Raw genomic sequence first — 16,701 nt, 5'->3', positions numbered from 1 at the left:
TGTTGTTCTATGTTATTGTCTCTTACCTGTTGCTCTGCGCCGTCCGTTTACAACAGACAGCATTACATATATTAATGTACAGTAACAGCATTTGACTTATAAAAGCTAAAAAAACAAAGTCAGTGTTAATGTTTTTTGTCCTGCAGAATAAAGACTTTTAACAACTGATATGCAGACGATGTACACAGTGTCATACAATGTTGACTTTATTTACAGCATAACTTAACCTTTATAGTGAAATATTCCCTTCTTTATTTTAAGACCTCCCCTCTAGTTTCCTCCCCCTCCTCCTCTTCCTCCCCCTCCTCCTCCTCGTCTTCCTCCTCTTCCTCCCCCTCCTTCTCCTCCTCCTCCTCCTCCTCTTCCTCCCCCTCCGCCTCCTCATCTTCCTCTTCCTCTTCCTCTTCCTCTTCCTCTTCCTCTTCCTCTTCCTCTTCCTCTTCCTCCTCCTCCTAAACAAACAGAGAGTCTTCAGAGATGCAGGTCTAATGTGCAGCATAAATGTGAACCATTTTAAAGCTAAACTGGAAAAAACAAATCACTGACTGGTCACGATGGAGCATCTCACCATATAAATATTCAGAACACTGGTGGAGTATTGCTGCTGATCACATAATCAAAACCTCACCCAAACATTTACAGTACTGTGAAATAATGAAACAAATATTAAACATGTATCTTTAAATAAAAAGCTTGACATCAGTCCTCACCTGTTCTCCTTTCTGGATCTATTCTAATCAATAATATGGTTTTGAAACCTTACTTCAAACACTGAACACTCACTCCACCTCCTCTCCGGTCTCTTCCCTGGATAGATTTCAGTTCATCTCATCATGAAATAGTTCATGTTTCTGTAGTATGAGAAGTTAATCCACATTTCACTGATCAATTTAAGACTTAAACCGAGCTTCCTCGGTCTCTCCACCTTCCATTGCTCCACCTGCGTTCTATTATTCTCCCAATGAGACATTTTACACATAATATCTACTATAAAGTCATACATGTTGGTAAATGTTGGAGTGAAGAGGTTGTTCTCCTTGTGCAGTGTTGTGGCAGGACGAAGGATGAGCCAGAGCTGAAGGTAGGAACACGTCTTTATTTAGCAACCGCCAAAACTCAACTGAACAGTACAGCCACACCCCGGGCGCGGGAGAACTCAAACCCTGCCCCTTTTCCAATAATCCAACTGGGTGAGAGGCCTGGGTCCTAACGGCCGCCACAGTGTAACATTACTTACACTGACATTATTCTTCAAAAAACAACTCTTTTCTTCAGTAACATTGTACTGAAAACAAGATGACAAACTATTTTGTCCATTGTTGAAAACACTCAGGAACACTGACAAAGTTAGCAGTTCAATAAAGTACCAATGACCGTCCCAGGATTAAGACTTAGATTTTGTACCTAAATATGACTGTAAATGAACAACATGATGTTATAAATGAGCCTTATTCTTTGCAGCGTTCCCTACAGACGGTTTTACCTGGTTCAATTGAAGTCCTGTAATTAAAAACCTGCTGTCCACTGCTGCTTCCTCCCCAGAAACTCTAGTACCCCAGGGTACGCCTGAAAAGTCCCTCCTATCCCGTGGATGACGTCGTAGGGTTAAGGAAAGGTGTTAGGAGGCTTCGTAAAGTAATCAGTGAGAGGTGATCACGGTGTGGCAGTCGGACCGGTCACTTAGGGATGTCATAATAATCCGACGGCGGTGCAAGTTCGTGACTTCTACCATGGCGGGGAAAGAATTACAAGTTTCTGCAAATCTGAAAAAGCACATTTGGGTTTTAGATGATTTAAAGTTGTTCAAAGCAGATTATTACTTTGGTAACTTACATTATTTGCTCCTTTTTCCGCCATACTGGGTTTCCCCGAATGCTCGGATGAGCAGGTCCCTTCAAATGTTGTCACAGCAAGGAATTGTGGGGCAGCATGAGCTGACCTGCTTTGGTAAAGGACGCATCAGTGGTTCCTCTCCTAAAGGAGGCTCTAAAGGAAGCAACCACCCTCCTTTCCTTTGCTTATTGAGAATTTGCATAGGCCTCGCATGGCCGCCACACAAAATCCTTCCAGGGTTCAGGAAAAGTTGCAGGATAAGGAGATAGGAGGGAGAATTCGGACTGACCCTCAGTCACTGAGGGAGGGGGCGGGGCTCTGACAGGACTGTTCTCTACCATCAATACAAAACAATGCAAGTCATAACAAAGGTTGGTTATTTTGCACTATATTCATGTTTGTATTTTGCTTTCACACTTTAACGTTTGGTAAGAAATTGCGTGTTAAATCTAAGTTGTTTCATCACAAAAAAAAAAATGTTCAGCAGTTTGGAATGGAACATTTTGGCTCTGTTCTGAAACACATGCAACATTTCCCAGCTTTTCATTTTGCGGCAGGTGTAAAGGATGTTTTCTTCCTGCAGCACTGGCGGTAGCTGTGTGTTGGCTCTGACCCTTGTTTGTACTCGAGTACATGCATGTGTGCTTCCACTGGGGCCTGCTGGATGGATGCAGATTGGGTGTTTTGTGTCCGTCCTCCTCCTCCTCCTCCTCCTCCTCCTCCTCTCTCTGGTGTGTGTGTGTGTGTGAGTGAGTATAAAAGCCAGCCTGTCACAAGGCTGCTGTCCTGCAGAGGAGCTGGAGTGTGTGTGAGAGGAAGAGAGACGGAGAAACGAGAGTTTGCACCGGGCCTTCCTCCACTGTGAGTAGCACCTTTTGCAGTGTGTTTCTTTCCCTGTCGCAGTGTGTTATTAATATGCACGCCCTGCCACACTTACTTTTTTTTTGGGGGGGGTGGATGACTCAGCTGTTTGTTCAGACTAATGTAGCTCAAGTGTCGAATGCACACGTCTGTTTGTCTACTCAAATAAACTCAAATAAACATTGGCAGACAAAACTTACCACTGTCCACCTTATCACCTATTCCTGGTAAATGTTCTTTTTTTTCCTATTCTATTGTTACTGATACATTCCGCTGACTGACGTCTGTCTGATCCTCTGTGATGCCTCCCATTCAGCTCGTACACAGCGAGGATTTTTTCCCCCCATCTGCTGACTCACTGCACAGGGTATTAGTGTTTGGAATCTGCAACCTGTCCAAATCCTGGTTTATAGGAGTTGCAGCCTTTATTTCCACCTCAGAGATCAGATTCGGAGTCCAAACCAAAGTGAAGTCCAGGGCCCGCCTCCGTCAGCACTTTCCTGAAAAGGTGATCCTGATGCTCTCTGGAGTGAACAAAGGCCTGATTCAGGGAGGCGGATTGGATCGGTGCAGATCTGAAGCACAGACATCGATACCAAAGAAGCTGATTCGTCTTTTTCCTGTGCAGCTTCTGCATTTCCTGTACGAGCTGCAAACATGGCCAGAAACCTCCTGAAGAATCCCAGTGGGGAAGGTAAAATGCAGTTATTGGCATTTCCTGTTCCTGTGACAACACCTAATCTGTTAAAAAAATAAGAAGGTTGCTTTTAGAAAGACTTTATATCTCTTCAAACTGTATATTTCCCTCCAGAGCAGCTGGAATTCTGGGAGCTGACGCAGAACGGGGGGAGTCAGTGGAAGGTGGAGGACATGCCCGGAGACTGTGGCTTCGACTTCTGCAGAGACGGAGTCACCAAGTACTTTGCGACGTCTTTTCAGTGAGTTGTCAGAAATGGTTACAGTGTGGGATGGAAACATGAAACCAGCCAACACACTGGAAAACACACACGACACACAAAGATCCCAACACGCAATCATGCCAAATACTTACACACAAAAACAATTACATATACTTGATGAGGAAAAAGTATTTGGCTTGACCTGTTAATTACAGAATTCAGGTTTTTGTTTTCACATCAAACATCAGGTACGTAATATCTATAGTTTCTCCTCGCTACTTGTGGGCGTATGTATGTCATCTAATAAGGCTTGTGAAATCTGGGGTCAGTCGGACAAAGGATAGGTTATGACGAACATACTTCCTGTTTACAGCAGGTGGCGCTATAGCCGATGGCCATCATTGTGATGTGGGCCGAGCTCTTATGTAATTAGTCAACTTTGAAGCCGATCTGACAATGTACAAGCGTTTTACACTGCACTTCCTGAAACATCAAACACCCTCAGATACTTTAAAAGGATTTAAGTAAGTTTTTGCTCACCAATGTTGTTTCTATCACAAGAATTCTCAGGTGAATTGGAATTGGTTCCCTAATATAACCATATAAGTACACCTACCATCTCTTTGTCATTAGCGCAGGTCGACGTTTTCTACATAGACCAGAAGGAAATTCTTTACCTTAACTTTACACAACCCTTTACTCTGTTGTGATACAAAAGATTATCAGACATGGAGGTTTGAGAATGGACACATGGTTTGGTGTGTCGTAATATTCTTAGTGGGCTAAACAATCGCCAGAATGTTCTGGTTTGTTATATATGATCGGGGGGAAAACACACACACACACACACACACACACACACTCAATAATACTTCAATACTTCAATAATAATCTTTACAAATTCAAACCAATGTTGAAACCTTCTGGTGCAAATTATAATGAAATGTCCCAAGGCAGCCAAAGCTGTTGCATTATGGGTGTTTTTACAAACTGGCCATGACTTTTAAGCTAGTTTTGTAGCAACAAGCTAGCTAGCTTTCCTGGCAGCATCTCCATTATCTCAGTTTCGTTTTGCATTAGTACTCATATGTACTTTGTTTACAAAATAAATAAAGAAATAGATATTGTCATAAAAACGTTTACAATTGTCTTGGTGGTTAGTTGGGCTGGATTTGGAGCCTTATGTGGGCCGGTAAGTCCACAGGCCAAGTGTTTGACACCCCTGGTTTACAGAATTAGTTGGCACAAAACCTCTGTTTTCAATGTTAATACAGTCCCTGTTGGTGTAATTGTGAAGCATCTGGTTACTTTTGTCCACATAGGGTCTCAAAGACCCCGTTTACACGACAACATTTCCATTGAAAACACACCATTTTTGCATTCCTGTTTTAGAAAAGTTTTGCGTCGACACAGCAACGTTTAAAAAACAAACCAAAAAAAAAAGTCAATTTACACTGAAATGGCAGTAATGCGAAAAACAATGTAGGGTCACTAGTGGGTGCTGTTTGTTCTCGTAAACGGACAGCCAGTGAAGGTGTTTCACTTGAAAGTGTCGTGTAAACGGGGCCTGATACTGGCCAACATGTCTTTGGCAGGCTGTGCCTGAAGGAACAGGTCATCGACCTGGTGGCGGAGGGCTACTCCCCCCAGCAGCTGGATGATGTGCCGGCCATCACCGTGGAGGACTGGTGAGACACGCTGGTCCACAGGGAAGGTTTTGTGGCTTTCTGGCCAAGACGCTGAAGCGAGGCTCGTCCCGCAGGTACTGCGGGAGGACGGACTGCGGCTGCACCTACCAGATAACCGTCAGCCTGCTGGACGAGAACGAGGAGCTCATGAAGGAGTTCAAACCCGAGCCGGTGACGCTGGACCCGGACACCGACGACTGCTCGTGGAAACAGGTGCTCACAGACAGACTGACGCATCACGATATAAAACCAAGGGCGGTGAGTCTCCCCATACAAGTCTTGGCTCTCTGCTCTCGCTCCAGGTCAGCCACACGTTCTCCGACTACGGCCCCGGGGTCCGCTTCATCTGCTTCGAACACGGAGGACAGGACACCAAGTTCTGGGACGGCTGGTTCGGGGTTCGGGTCACTGGAAGCTCTGTGACCGTCGAGGTCTGAACGGGAGGAACTGCGACGGGGAAGGAAACACTCCCCGGGGGAGGGGAAGAGAGAGCTTGCTTAGGGCTTTAGATGATTGTTTACAGGTGTGAGAGCTTTCACTTCGACTCCACACCTCGGTACATCCTGCTGATCTGCTACGTCTAACTCAGAAAACCACTCATGGCACCATGTTTCTGCTTCACTAACACTATAGCGTCTCTAAATTGCTGCTTGATGTGTTAAGTACTACCTCTGCACAGTGACGCATCCTGAGGACTGGTTCGGTGTTTGGGCAGATGAATGCAAAGAGGGCATGAAATAAACGGCTGTATTTATACTGTGACGGAACATCTCATTTGGTGGTTTGTCTTCAGGTACAAAACAGACAGACGATACAGACCAACACACACTGTGGACTAGATGTGCCAGTAACGCTGATAAAGATTCTTTTGTGCTTTTTACAAATGAAATTAAAGTGTCTTCTTCCTTTCTTCATGAAGTTTTAATCCTCCACTTGAATAAGAACATTCACGTTGTTTTCCACTGGTTCTATAACAGTTTAATATATTAGTTCTCAAATAATTTAACATCAGTATGATTAAAAAAACAACAAAAAGCCTTGAACAGCAAAATGTTTTAATAAATCCAAAACTGACCAGAAATAGTCATATTTCACAACTTATAGTTAGTGAAAAATCTCTATTTCTTAATGTCCTGCATACATGTTATCTTCAGAATACTGATGTGCTTTGTAATTATTAATAAGTTAGACTATTTAGGGAAAACAAGTAAATCAGACCAAAAGAGAGGTTTTTCTTGAAAAAGCAAATTTTTATTGCCATAAACAATACAGTTTGTTTCAAAGAGGATGGCATCCTGGCGAGCACCATATAAATACATACAGCTTGTTCAGGTTTGTCAGGATTGTAACAGTGCTGAATAAATGTGATGGAAAGACCAACGACGAACGCAAACGCCGTGGTTCACATGATGGAGGTCAGAGGAAGCGCTGAAATACTGAGAACACTGTGTATTAGAACGAGAACGTGCCTCTGCTCTGAGTTTGGATCTGTTCAAAGTGGAAGGCTGAGATTACTGCAGGATTCTGTAGTAAACACTCACACAAGACTTTCCTAGAAAAGTAGTTTTCAGTGTGGGGGAAAGTAAAGCTTACAGTATATGTGTGCGTGAGTGTGTGAGTGTGTGTGCGTGTGTGTGTGTGTGTGTGTGTGTGTGTGTGTGTGTGTGTGTGTGTGTGTGTGTGTGTGTGTGTGTGTGAGTGTGTGATTGTGTGTGTGTGTATGTGCTTCTCATTCTCCTTGTGACTGCATTTGTTTGCAGAAGGCCTCGAACTGCTGCTGCTCCAGCTCTGTCATCACCTTGTTCAGGGCGTAGATCTGAAAGAAAAGACACATTGGGCTCGTTATTCACTGAACCAGAAGCTCACGGAGGCTCCATTTACAAGATAACGTTTTCGTTGGGTGTCGGTTTACATCACAACGGTGGTTGGAAAAAAAAAGGTTTAAAAAAAAAAAAAAGGTTCCAAAGGTAGAGCTTTTTTCAAAAAGCTTCTATTGAGGCTCCGTAGAAATAGCGTGAAACGCAACTTTTTGAACATGTTCCAACCCCATCTCCATGGAAATGGGGCAAAACACAACTTCCTGGAAACGCTCGGACTCTGTCTCCTTGTAGACAGTAGAAACGCTGCAACCGTGCATGAACCATGGCCATAGTAAATAGTCCTTCTGCACATATGCGAGTAGATGCATAGCTGTTTCCATGGAAACTGACACGGTTTTCAAAACAATACTATCTAAATGCAAAGCTTTCCTGAAACGTGTAGTGTAAACGGGGCCCAAGACGTGCGTGTGTGTGGGTGTGTGTGTGTGTGTGTGTGACATCCTCCACCTCGGCCCTCTGCCGCTGTTTGAGCTCCTGGTGTGCAGATTTCTGCCGAGCTCGGTCTCCTCTGGTCGGAGTGGAGTTCAGCTTCGGTTTGTCCTTCCGGCAGGTGGGCTCCATCACAGATCTCTCGTCCAGATGACCTGAAAGGATCCAAAACAGACAGAAATGTTAAGATGTGACAAACTGAGGAGATCAAATGATTTGTTGGGGATCCACAACAGACTGTTAAAAAGAAATCAACAATAAAACAATAAACGTTAGATGGACACACAAAGCCACGAAACAATAAAAAATAAATAGGAACTCACAACAAAAGAGGAGTAGAGAACCACATCTCTACAAAGGCTATTCAAAATGGAAACAATCAAACCACCACCAAGAAATGCTAATCAAAACTATTGCAATGTGAATATATAGAACACCACGATCAAAATGTCCCACAAAACAGAAATGGTAAATTGATTTCAATTATATAGCGCTTTATAGCAGTGTGAGCAGCCCCAAAGCGCTTTACATAGCTCATCACATTCACACACGATTGGAGGCTGCAGCCTTGCAAGACGCTTCACTGAAGCGTTTAAATAAACATTACATCGAACTCACCCCGGAAAAGTTTATATTCAAATGTAGAAAACGTGTTTTACGACGTTGGTTTGATGATAATCGAGGAGTGCGCTGCAGCTTGCTGCTAGCCGCCAGTGAACAGCTGTTCCTCTAGTGCAGCACGTAAACAAATCCGTGCTGACACACGAGTGGTTCAAAACAAAGGTTCCACTTTTATGTGTTATAAAATATTGTAACGGGATTTAGACATAGACCCTTGATATTTACACCAAATATGCTGTTTTATACTCTCCCTGTATATGCACAGATGTATAAGGAAACTTGTTTTTAAAAAACATTTTCCCTTTTTATCTTAATGTCTAACGTAAATATTTTATTCATCCAGTTGTTTTGTTTCTCACTACTTTTCTAAACTAACGTCATGCGTTCTAATGTGCTCGAGGTCTAATGTTTTTCTCCCCTTTAACATAACACATCATGAATTATTAATACAACAGAGAGCGTCAAAATGGAAGTGCTACCCAAAACGATTACACTTTAAGGTTAGTACGGCACTATTTTACCTTCTCAAGATGGAATTTAGATGTATTGAACTAAAATGTATGACACTCCTGAGGATGGATGATCTGAAGCATTCTGCTGTAGTCCAATCAGGTCTGTCCACCAGATGTCAGCCTTGTCTAAGAGTCTGGATTCCATTCATCCATCCTTCTCTGCCACTTTGTCCGGCTGAGGACAACATAGGAAAAATTGAAAAACATCATCAGACGAAATCAGCCACGAAAAATTCAAAGCAAAACAGTCGACTTAACATAAGTCCATGTAACTAAACAGCTTTGTCCTGTTCAGGGAGCAGGAAGTGATTCAAAACTGTCTGTATTTTAGTCAAGGACCCGCAGAAAACTAGTTATAATTACGAAGCACCACATTGATTGGATATTGAAGATAAGACTTTCATTAGCTTATCACTGACCGAGAGGATGATCTTCAACCTTTATTAAAGGACCATTCAACTGCCTTCTACACACACTCACAGTCACACCGTGTAGAAACTTAGCATGTTTTTGGACTGTGGGAGCTAAAGTACCCCGATGAAACCCCTGCATGCACAGAGAGAACATGCAAACTCCAGAAAAACCGACATGGACACAAACCAGGGACATTGACATCACTTAGCATTTTAGCAATTTACGGCCGGTAGTGACAATTCGGCCGTCTACACGGAGACAGAGATCGAGGGTTTCCAGAGCTTCTTCCATGGAGACGGAGGCCAAGCCTTTTCAAACAAGTTCTACCTTGGGTGTCAGTTTTTAAAAAATCAGCTTTTTCAGTGTCTTCAACCACCTGTACAGCAACAACAATCACACACACACACACACACACACACACACACACACACACACACACACACACACACACACACACACACACACACACACACACACACACACACACACACACACACACACACACACACACACACACACACACACACACACACACACACACAGTGGTCCATGCGGTGGTCCGCCACACAATCGTCATGTCAGAAGACAAAGCGTCGTCATTACGAGGGACAGAAGAAGTCAAACAAAGGCAGCACAGTGTCTCCTCGTCTCCTCACGCCCACACGGCCTGACGGCGCTGCTTGTCAGCCTGCTGGACTGTTGTTGTGCACCTCAGGTCCGTCTGTGTGCCCTCTGGCAGTCCGACGCTGCAGAGACTTATAATGCGGCATACCAATGGTTTACCTGGATTTATCCTCAAACTACAGGAGAGGGCTCTTCCTCGGCATAATATCCTGCCAAGAGCAACCTCTTGCAGAGCGGCCTGCTGCTGCTGCTGCTGCTGCTCCCCAAATGAAAAACACACACATAAAGCCTCACAATCAAGCTGCTTCCCTCACTTAACTGCATATTTGTTGAAAACACATGATTAATCTGTGAGCTCATCTGATTTGCAGCTTGCTCAAACACTCAGAACCTGCTGTAGTAAAACTGCAGCGGACGCCTGGAAACAGTCGACTTCTCTCATCTGACTGCCGCCTGGAGACAGCGGGCAGCGAGTGGAGTCATCACGGCTGCCACCTACAGAAAGACGTCACGGCGCCGACTGTGACGTCTGACTGACAAGAAGCAAACAGCCGTGGCGACGACAGAGCCAAACTTAGCAGCGGATCACAGGGAAGAGGTGGTGCAGGTGTGGCGAGCGACGGCACGCCACCTTGACGGACGCGCTGACAAGCTTCGAATGCAGTGGGGCTGGGCACCGGCCCGAGACGCTCACTGTGTCTCCAGTGAAGGACATGTACGGAAACGTGCATCTCTCAATCACACTCACACACAGAGAATCAAGCAGAATCAGAACTTTGTCTGGTCCCTGTTTCTCTTTCCACCCTCTAATTTCAAACGAAGCAGCAGAGAGTCTCCACATCTGAGTCTGGTTCTGCAGAAAGTCTTCGTTCATCTCCGACTCTGGTTCTGCAGGTTTCTTCCTCTAAAAACAGTGTTTCTGTCCTCTATGCTTGCTCAAGTGGGATTGTTGGTTTTTGTCTGTAAAACTGCCTTGAAATGATCGTGTTGAATTTGGCACTCTACAAATAAAATGGAATTTTTGCCTTAACGGTTGTTTGCCTTAATTACTTGCGGTGATTAATTATTTACTAAACTAAAAAAAAGTTGGTGACTGTTACAGAATGACCAAACACCCTCATGTCCATTTTTTATACCCTGTACAGATGGTTTTCAAAATTCATGGCAAGGTGCATTTTTTAAAATTGTTTTTAAATCAGTAGTTTTTCCTACAGCAAATTGCTTTGTTTGGTGTCATCTCCAAGAAGTGGCTCTGCACAAACAAAACAAAAAATGACTAACAAATACTCAAAGAAAATGAAATACGGAGGAGCATATTCAAAATGTCAAAATATATGTTCAACTTAAAATAGAAAAAAATGTTTTGTTTAAAGCGTACATATATTTTCTTTTTTTTAAACTTGTGTGTTTTTTTAAAAACTGTATTTATTATTACTCTTACAATGATGTATGATTTAGTTCTCATCTCAGCTAAATAGTCCCAAAAACTTAAATGATTTTAGAGCATTATAAGGTGTACTTTCATAACAGTAATCACTTATTAGCATGTTACTGCTAAAAATACTGGTGTGTTTACGTTTTTTTCACAGTAAGGCTTTATGTAATAACTTTATTCCTAACAGTTCAGGCTGCAGTGATGTTGAAATCAACATTTAAAAGTTGATTCGTCTGATACCGCATATGTTTTTGTATCAGTTGTCATGTTACAATAACAATATTTACATTGTAGCTAAGATTTTTTGTTCATCAAAGATAAATGTTGTAACTCTGTTTGGTGGTTAGAATAACTTCTACTGTGACCTTGAATGTCATGAAATCAATGCTAAATAAAAAGCATTATTATCAAATGCTCTACACATGATGGATGGATAATTGATGGATAATGTATGTACAGTGGTGTGCAGTCAGGGGCAACATCAAACATGATTTTTCTTTATTTTTTAATAATTAAAAAGTGATTCTGAAATCTGTGTCTGGAATCAATAAGTGAATTTAGCAACTTTATCCAGAAGACGACTGATTAAATTTTGTGCAGTGCAAATCTCCTATGTCTTCTAAACGCATCACAGCTCCTTTCCTCTGCTGGGGGCCAGCAGGAACTTCATTGCTGCCCTCTGATGGAAGCTGGACGCTGCTATTGGGTTAAAATGTTGAGTGACAGTATCATCAGCCAATCAGATTTTGAGGTATTATTGCCGGACCGCCTTCGGGCCAGCAGAGTTTCTAGTGCTGGTCTTGTTGTAGTCATTGAAATGAGCTTGACTGATTGGCCTACAGGCAGGTACACTGAGAAAAATGATTCATGGGGTTAGTTTGTAAAGCTTGAAATCAAGAGCCTTTTTTACAGAAAAAATTTAAGTTTGTTACATACACATGTTTTAATCAGTTAATAACTTCCTGTTATAAGTTTGTCAAACTGAGAATATAGAAATCTGTCTTGACTCCATAATTTAATGATTTTGAATGGACATTTCTGCTTCCACTCAGCAAGAGACAATATTTAGTTGGTGCAACTTGAATTTCTGTTAAGCATCCTTCAAAAGCTGAGTAAGACTGGACTTGCCCGCACATGTTTTAACCAAAGGCCACGCCTGCAAGAAAGTGGAGGGAAAGGAACGGACATTGCATATTTTCAATCCAATTGAATGTTACTGGGTGAGTAGTACTTTTTGCTTTCTTTAATTTGCAACACTCAATGAGTGTTTTAACATAGTGCAAGGAATAGTTTTTTTTTTACACAATCCTAAAAGCAGGTTTTCAGTTAACTGTTCATTAAGCTATTGTATGTAATGTGATACACTTTAGCTGAGTCTTTCTGTCGCTGCTGCTTAAATTAGGTCTTACATTACATTTCCCTGCACAGCTAAGAGATTATATGTGTCATTTTCTCCCAATTTAAACACAAGGATGATGTGGGTTAATGTTTAAGCTTTGTACATAGGTTAATTTTATTTTGTTCAGTGTTTTTAACCCCAGTTTATTGATCGTTTTTTGTCCAAGACCAACGTAAAAACGTGGGCTGGAGAGCTGATACGACAACGTTGCTGAGAGGAAGAGGCCTAAAAAAGTAAGTCTATTATCACTTTACTTAACATTAAACATATGAAAATATTGGCCTGCTAATATTGCCATTGAGTGTGCACTATTTTTATTTCCTTTGGTATGTTACAACATTAATGAGAAGGCTTTTTGGGTTGTTTTTTTTAGGCCCCGTTGTATAAAGTTTGAGAGGTTGGCTGCTAGTTGTTGTTAATGACTTCAAAGTCCGATGGCCTGCTCTTTTTGATGCAGCTCAGGTAAATATTTGATCATTAAATGGTTTGCAGTATGTACTATGTTGATGGAAATGTCCTGCATTTTAAAAAATTGTCCCTGTTGTTTGTCTTTACACTCACAGATAAACCAAGAGTTCAGAAGAATCACAACTCTCAATCTGGAGACAACATTCATGGCAAAACTGGACCAGTACATCCCGAAGATAATGTCCTTGCTGTCAGCAAGAGGAGGAGCTGCAAAGATGAGTATTCAGTGCATAAAGAACCTGCTGCTTGAGGTATGAATAAACCTTGTCTTACAGTATACGTGGTTCCAGTATCACCGCAAAGGTGGTCAGAAATAGAATTTCAAATAACTGCTTACATTGCTGATTGTCTCCTTTATGCGTTAAAGTCAACTGTTCTGAGTCCAAATACTTACAAGGACAAATATCAGATCAGGTGTTTTTTTATGGCTTAGTTATTTGCTCCCAATTGGACAGGGAAAAAATCTTCAGTTAGTACATAACTATAAATGCTTAAGCAGAGCACAACTTAATTGTAAAATGATTTTTCTGTTGTTTCATTATTGCAATCTTTAAAATGATAAATTTAACATACACAATTGAGATCGGTAATTGGTATAGGCCAGGCATTGGAAACATCATCCTTCACTCTCTTTCCTAGTGATGTTATTACAAAAAGCTCATCTTCATTGAGGTTAAATTAAAAAACATTATAAAACACTTTTTTATTTTTCTTATTCACAGGATGATTCTGAGGAAAGAAGGAGAGAGATGGCTATCCGTGGCTTAGTGGTGTATCTCAGAGAAAAGGAGGAAGATCTCTTTAAAGATCAGTTGGTAGGTAAATGGAAAACTTAATTTCATTGTATATTCTTTGTTTTACTGCTATTTTTAAATTGTATTGCGTATAAATACTAACTTTTTTTTCTTAACTACTTACGCCAGGATGGTGGAGGAGATGAAACGGATGAAGTGATGAAGATTGTCGTTACCAGAGGTGCCACAACATCTGATCCAGCCAATGCAAAGATTGTGCTTGAGGGAACAACAGTCCTTGAAGACCTGGACGTACCCAGAGCATGTGCCATGCTAATGAGGCTAATCTACGCTCTCAACCTCAGCTACCCAAAAGAACTGAAAAACACTTTGGAAGTATTTCAAAAGATACTCCTTGAGCTGGATAGTCTGAAAGCCAGTCCGAAAGTACTGTCTCTCAAAAATAGACTGCTTTTTGTGATGTTCTACTGTTTTAACCTATTGAGATGTCGTCAATCGCTGCCCTTACCTTAATAACAGGGGTAGGCTAACCAGAAGCAGATCAGAAAATGTGATGCAGTTTGAGTGTTTTATAGTTGTGTTTATTACAGTATTACATTTCAATTTTTTTGGTTTTGATATGAATCAGATATGTAGCAAGTTACTTGGAAGAAAAGCTTTGACATTCAAGAATAGATGAAGAAATTTGATGTGCCTTACCGATACTGACAACAAAAAAATATATACATTTTATTTTCTACTCTGTTGTTGTGAAATGGAGTACTGCATTCAGTTCAGGGGATGAGTAATCCAAAATCCACAGTAATAATTACAACATGTTAATCTTGTTTTACATTGTTCAAGGGCAATAACCTGGTAAAAGCCTTCAGATGTGAAGCTTCACACTCATTTGGGTGTGGTTATTTTTTGATTTTTGTTTAATTATTGCTAGAAGTGGGCATGTTTTTTTGTTCAAAATGAGGAAAATCATTCATTGTTTCAAAACATTTGTTAATACTAGTTTTCTAATAAACATTTTGCTCAATGAAGAGGACTTTCAACGTGTAATTTATTTTAACTTATGTACATTAGGTTACTAGAACTAAAAAAAAGGGATAACATACAGACTTTTATAAGCTGAATCAAGGCAAAATAAATGAGTTGGATGAACCTAAATAGACTTAATTGACGACTTAAAAACGCCAAAATATTTTAATCAGAATTCAGTTGGTTTAACTTATTTAACCTTGTTGAGGACAAGAAATGTCATGTTGGTTGTACTAGACTACCTCTTGTGGGATTAACTCAATAATGAGTTGAGTTGAGAGTACTTAAAAAAATCTATGCAAATTGTTACCTTAATTTTATTAAGTTTAGCCAATGTATTATTTTTTAGAGTGTAGCGATGACGTACTGTTATTATCTCCTACTCTGGAGTGATGATGGCGGCTAATTTAACAGTAAGATCCATGATACGATAGCAGACCTGCTTCAGGACCTTTTTCAGTTGTGAGAAGAAGATTGACACCAGAAATGGAGGAGCTAAACTCAGACCGACAAAGGCTTTGTGCAGCATTTTACAGCAGGATGGATTTAATCTTCAAGTTTTTAACATTTTTTAAAAAACTTTCTCTGGATTAGAATGGCGCTGCTGTTGGCATTTGGTGCTGTTTTTTGATTGTAAAGTGGTGTTTCCCATACAGTCGTGCACACAGACAGACAAGCACACATACATGACAGGAGTGAGTGAAAATCGAAACCCCCCCTACCCTCCGTGCAAACCTGTTGGAAACACTGGAAGATGATGTGATGGTGAAGCTGCACAGTGGTGTCTTGATGTGTTGTGGTTGTTGATCAGCTGCCATGTTGGTGTGGATTAAGTTCTGATACATAGTCGGATTGGATTCGGATTGTGTTTTTACTGTAGGACATAATATGCGGGCGCAAAGTGGGAGTGGGGGGGTGGGGGGGGTTTACTGCTGGCCCTGACTGAAACACCACCGCATGCTACTGTGCATGTATGTATGTATGTATGAACTGATGAATGATGGATGGATGTTGGATAGATGATAGATAGTTGATAGATGGATGGTTGGATGGATAATTGATTAATGGATGGATGAATAATGGTTGGATGAGGGATGGATTGATAAATGAAGGATGGGTGAGGGATGGATTGATAAATGAAGGATGGGTGAGGGATGGATTGATAAATGAAGGATGGATGCCAAAGAAGTACGTGATCGGTGTCACCAATCAATGCCATCGCCGTGTTGCAGGACTGTATCAATCTTCAGTAGAGGCTGGTAGAAGCAAGAACAAAGGCGAATAAGAGATGAGAAGGTGAAGACGTAAGGGAAGAGAAGATGGAGAGCTGGTTAAAGGTTTATGGAGTGGCAGAGAGCGTCGGAGACGGGAGGAATGAGGTGTGGAGAGACGAGCCAAGGAGACGGCAGCACCACTAGTGTGTGTTAGGACCCTTGTTCTTCTAAATTAAACCCTCTCTCTGGGGGGAAACGTAGCTCTGACTGCTCTTTCACGCCAGCGTCCCTGAACACACAAACTCACCACAACCTCCTAACCTGACTCACCAGTCACATGCCAAAATACACACACATACACAGCACACGCACACACCTCCGCATGGTGTGTACAAATCCCCGTGGACATGTACATACACGTACACACCAAGGCATTCAGGCCTATAAATAAATGCCCATGGTGACTGTGCCTAAAATAACGGGGACACGCACACAAACACATGATTACTGTACACACATGCACAAGGACATCCGCGGACACGCACACACGCTCTGACACGGACATGCTAACAGACTGCCGCTCTCTTCACACCCGATCCCCAATAGACCTGCAGCCGCCAAGGCAAACAGTGAGCAGCAACCA

At 41.8% G+C, this 16,701-nt stretch overlaps 2 protein-coding genes and 1 long non-coding RNA gene across 6 annotated transcripts; 2 read left to right on the top strand and 1 right to left on the bottom strand.

The window, feature by feature from the left end:
- Nucleotides 1-2,603: 2,603 nt before the first annotated feature.
- Nucleotides 2,604-6,130, top strand: fbxo2 (F-box protein 2). 3 transcript variants are annotated; one of them, XM_080495548.1, is made up of 7 exons: nt 2,637-2,694; nt 3,108-3,202; nt 3,323-3,388; nt 3,506-3,632; nt 5,189-5,281; nt 5,356-5,494; nt 5,584-6,130. In XM_080495548.1, exons 3-7 carry the CDS (start codon nt 3,352-3,354, stop codon nt 5,716-5,718), a joined length of 531 nt encoding a protein of 176 aa, XP_080351674.1. In that variant the 5' UTR covers nt 2,637-2,694; nt 3,108-3,202; nt 3,323-3,351; the 3' UTR covers nt 5,719-6,130. The 3 variants fall into 3 exon arrangements, with proteins under 3 accessions (XP_080351672.1, XP_080351674.1, XP_080351673.1); XM_080495547.1 differs by having other exon boundaries at nt 2,641-2,694; nt 3,011-3,202; XM_080495546.1 differs by lacking the exon at nt 3,108-3,202 and having other exon boundaries at nt 2,604-2,694.
- Nucleotides 6,131-6,548: 418 nt separating this feature from the next.
- svbp (small vasohibin binding protein) lies at nt 6,549-8,327 on the bottom strand. Of its 2 annotated transcripts, XM_080494624.1 has the most exons (4): nt 8,209-8,327; nt 7,609-7,745; nt 6,979-7,097; nt 6,549-6,940 (listed from the first exon to the last, which is right to left on the bottom strand). In XM_080494624.1, the coding sequence occupies exons 2-3, from the start codon at nt 7,720-7,722 to the stop codon at nt 7,011-7,013; spliced, it is 201 nt and encodes a 66-aa protein (XP_080350750.1). In that variant the 5' UTR covers nt 7,723-7,745; nt 8,209-8,327; the 3' UTR covers nt 6,549-6,940; nt 6,979-7,010. The 2 variants fall into 2 exon arrangements, with proteins under 2 accessions (XP_080350750.1, XP_080350749.1); XM_080494623.1 differs by having other exon boundaries at nt 6,549-7,097.
- A 3,761-nt stretch (nt 8,328-12,088) lies between these two features.
- Nucleotides 12,089-14,122, top strand: LOC308128905. Its single transcript, XR_013936586.1, has 6 exons — nt 12,089-12,416; nt 12,762-12,828; nt 12,969-13,057; nt 13,159-13,314; nt 13,786-13,878; nt 13,987-14,122. It is a non-coding gene; the product is annotated as an uncharacterized lncRNA (long non-coding RNA).
- Nucleotides 14,123-16,701: the final 2,579 nt, after the last annotated feature.

Source organism: Blennius ocellaris (genome assembly GCF_963422515.1).
Source record: "Blennius ocellaris genome assembly, chromosome: 4".
In the NCBI taxonomy this organism is placed as follows: Eukaryota; Metazoa; Chordata; class Actinopteri; order Blenniiformes; family Blenniidae; genus Blennius; species Blennius ocellaris.
The sequence above is the reverse complement of the archived record's forward strand: the minus strand, read 5'-3'. Positions and strand labels throughout refer to the sequence as shown.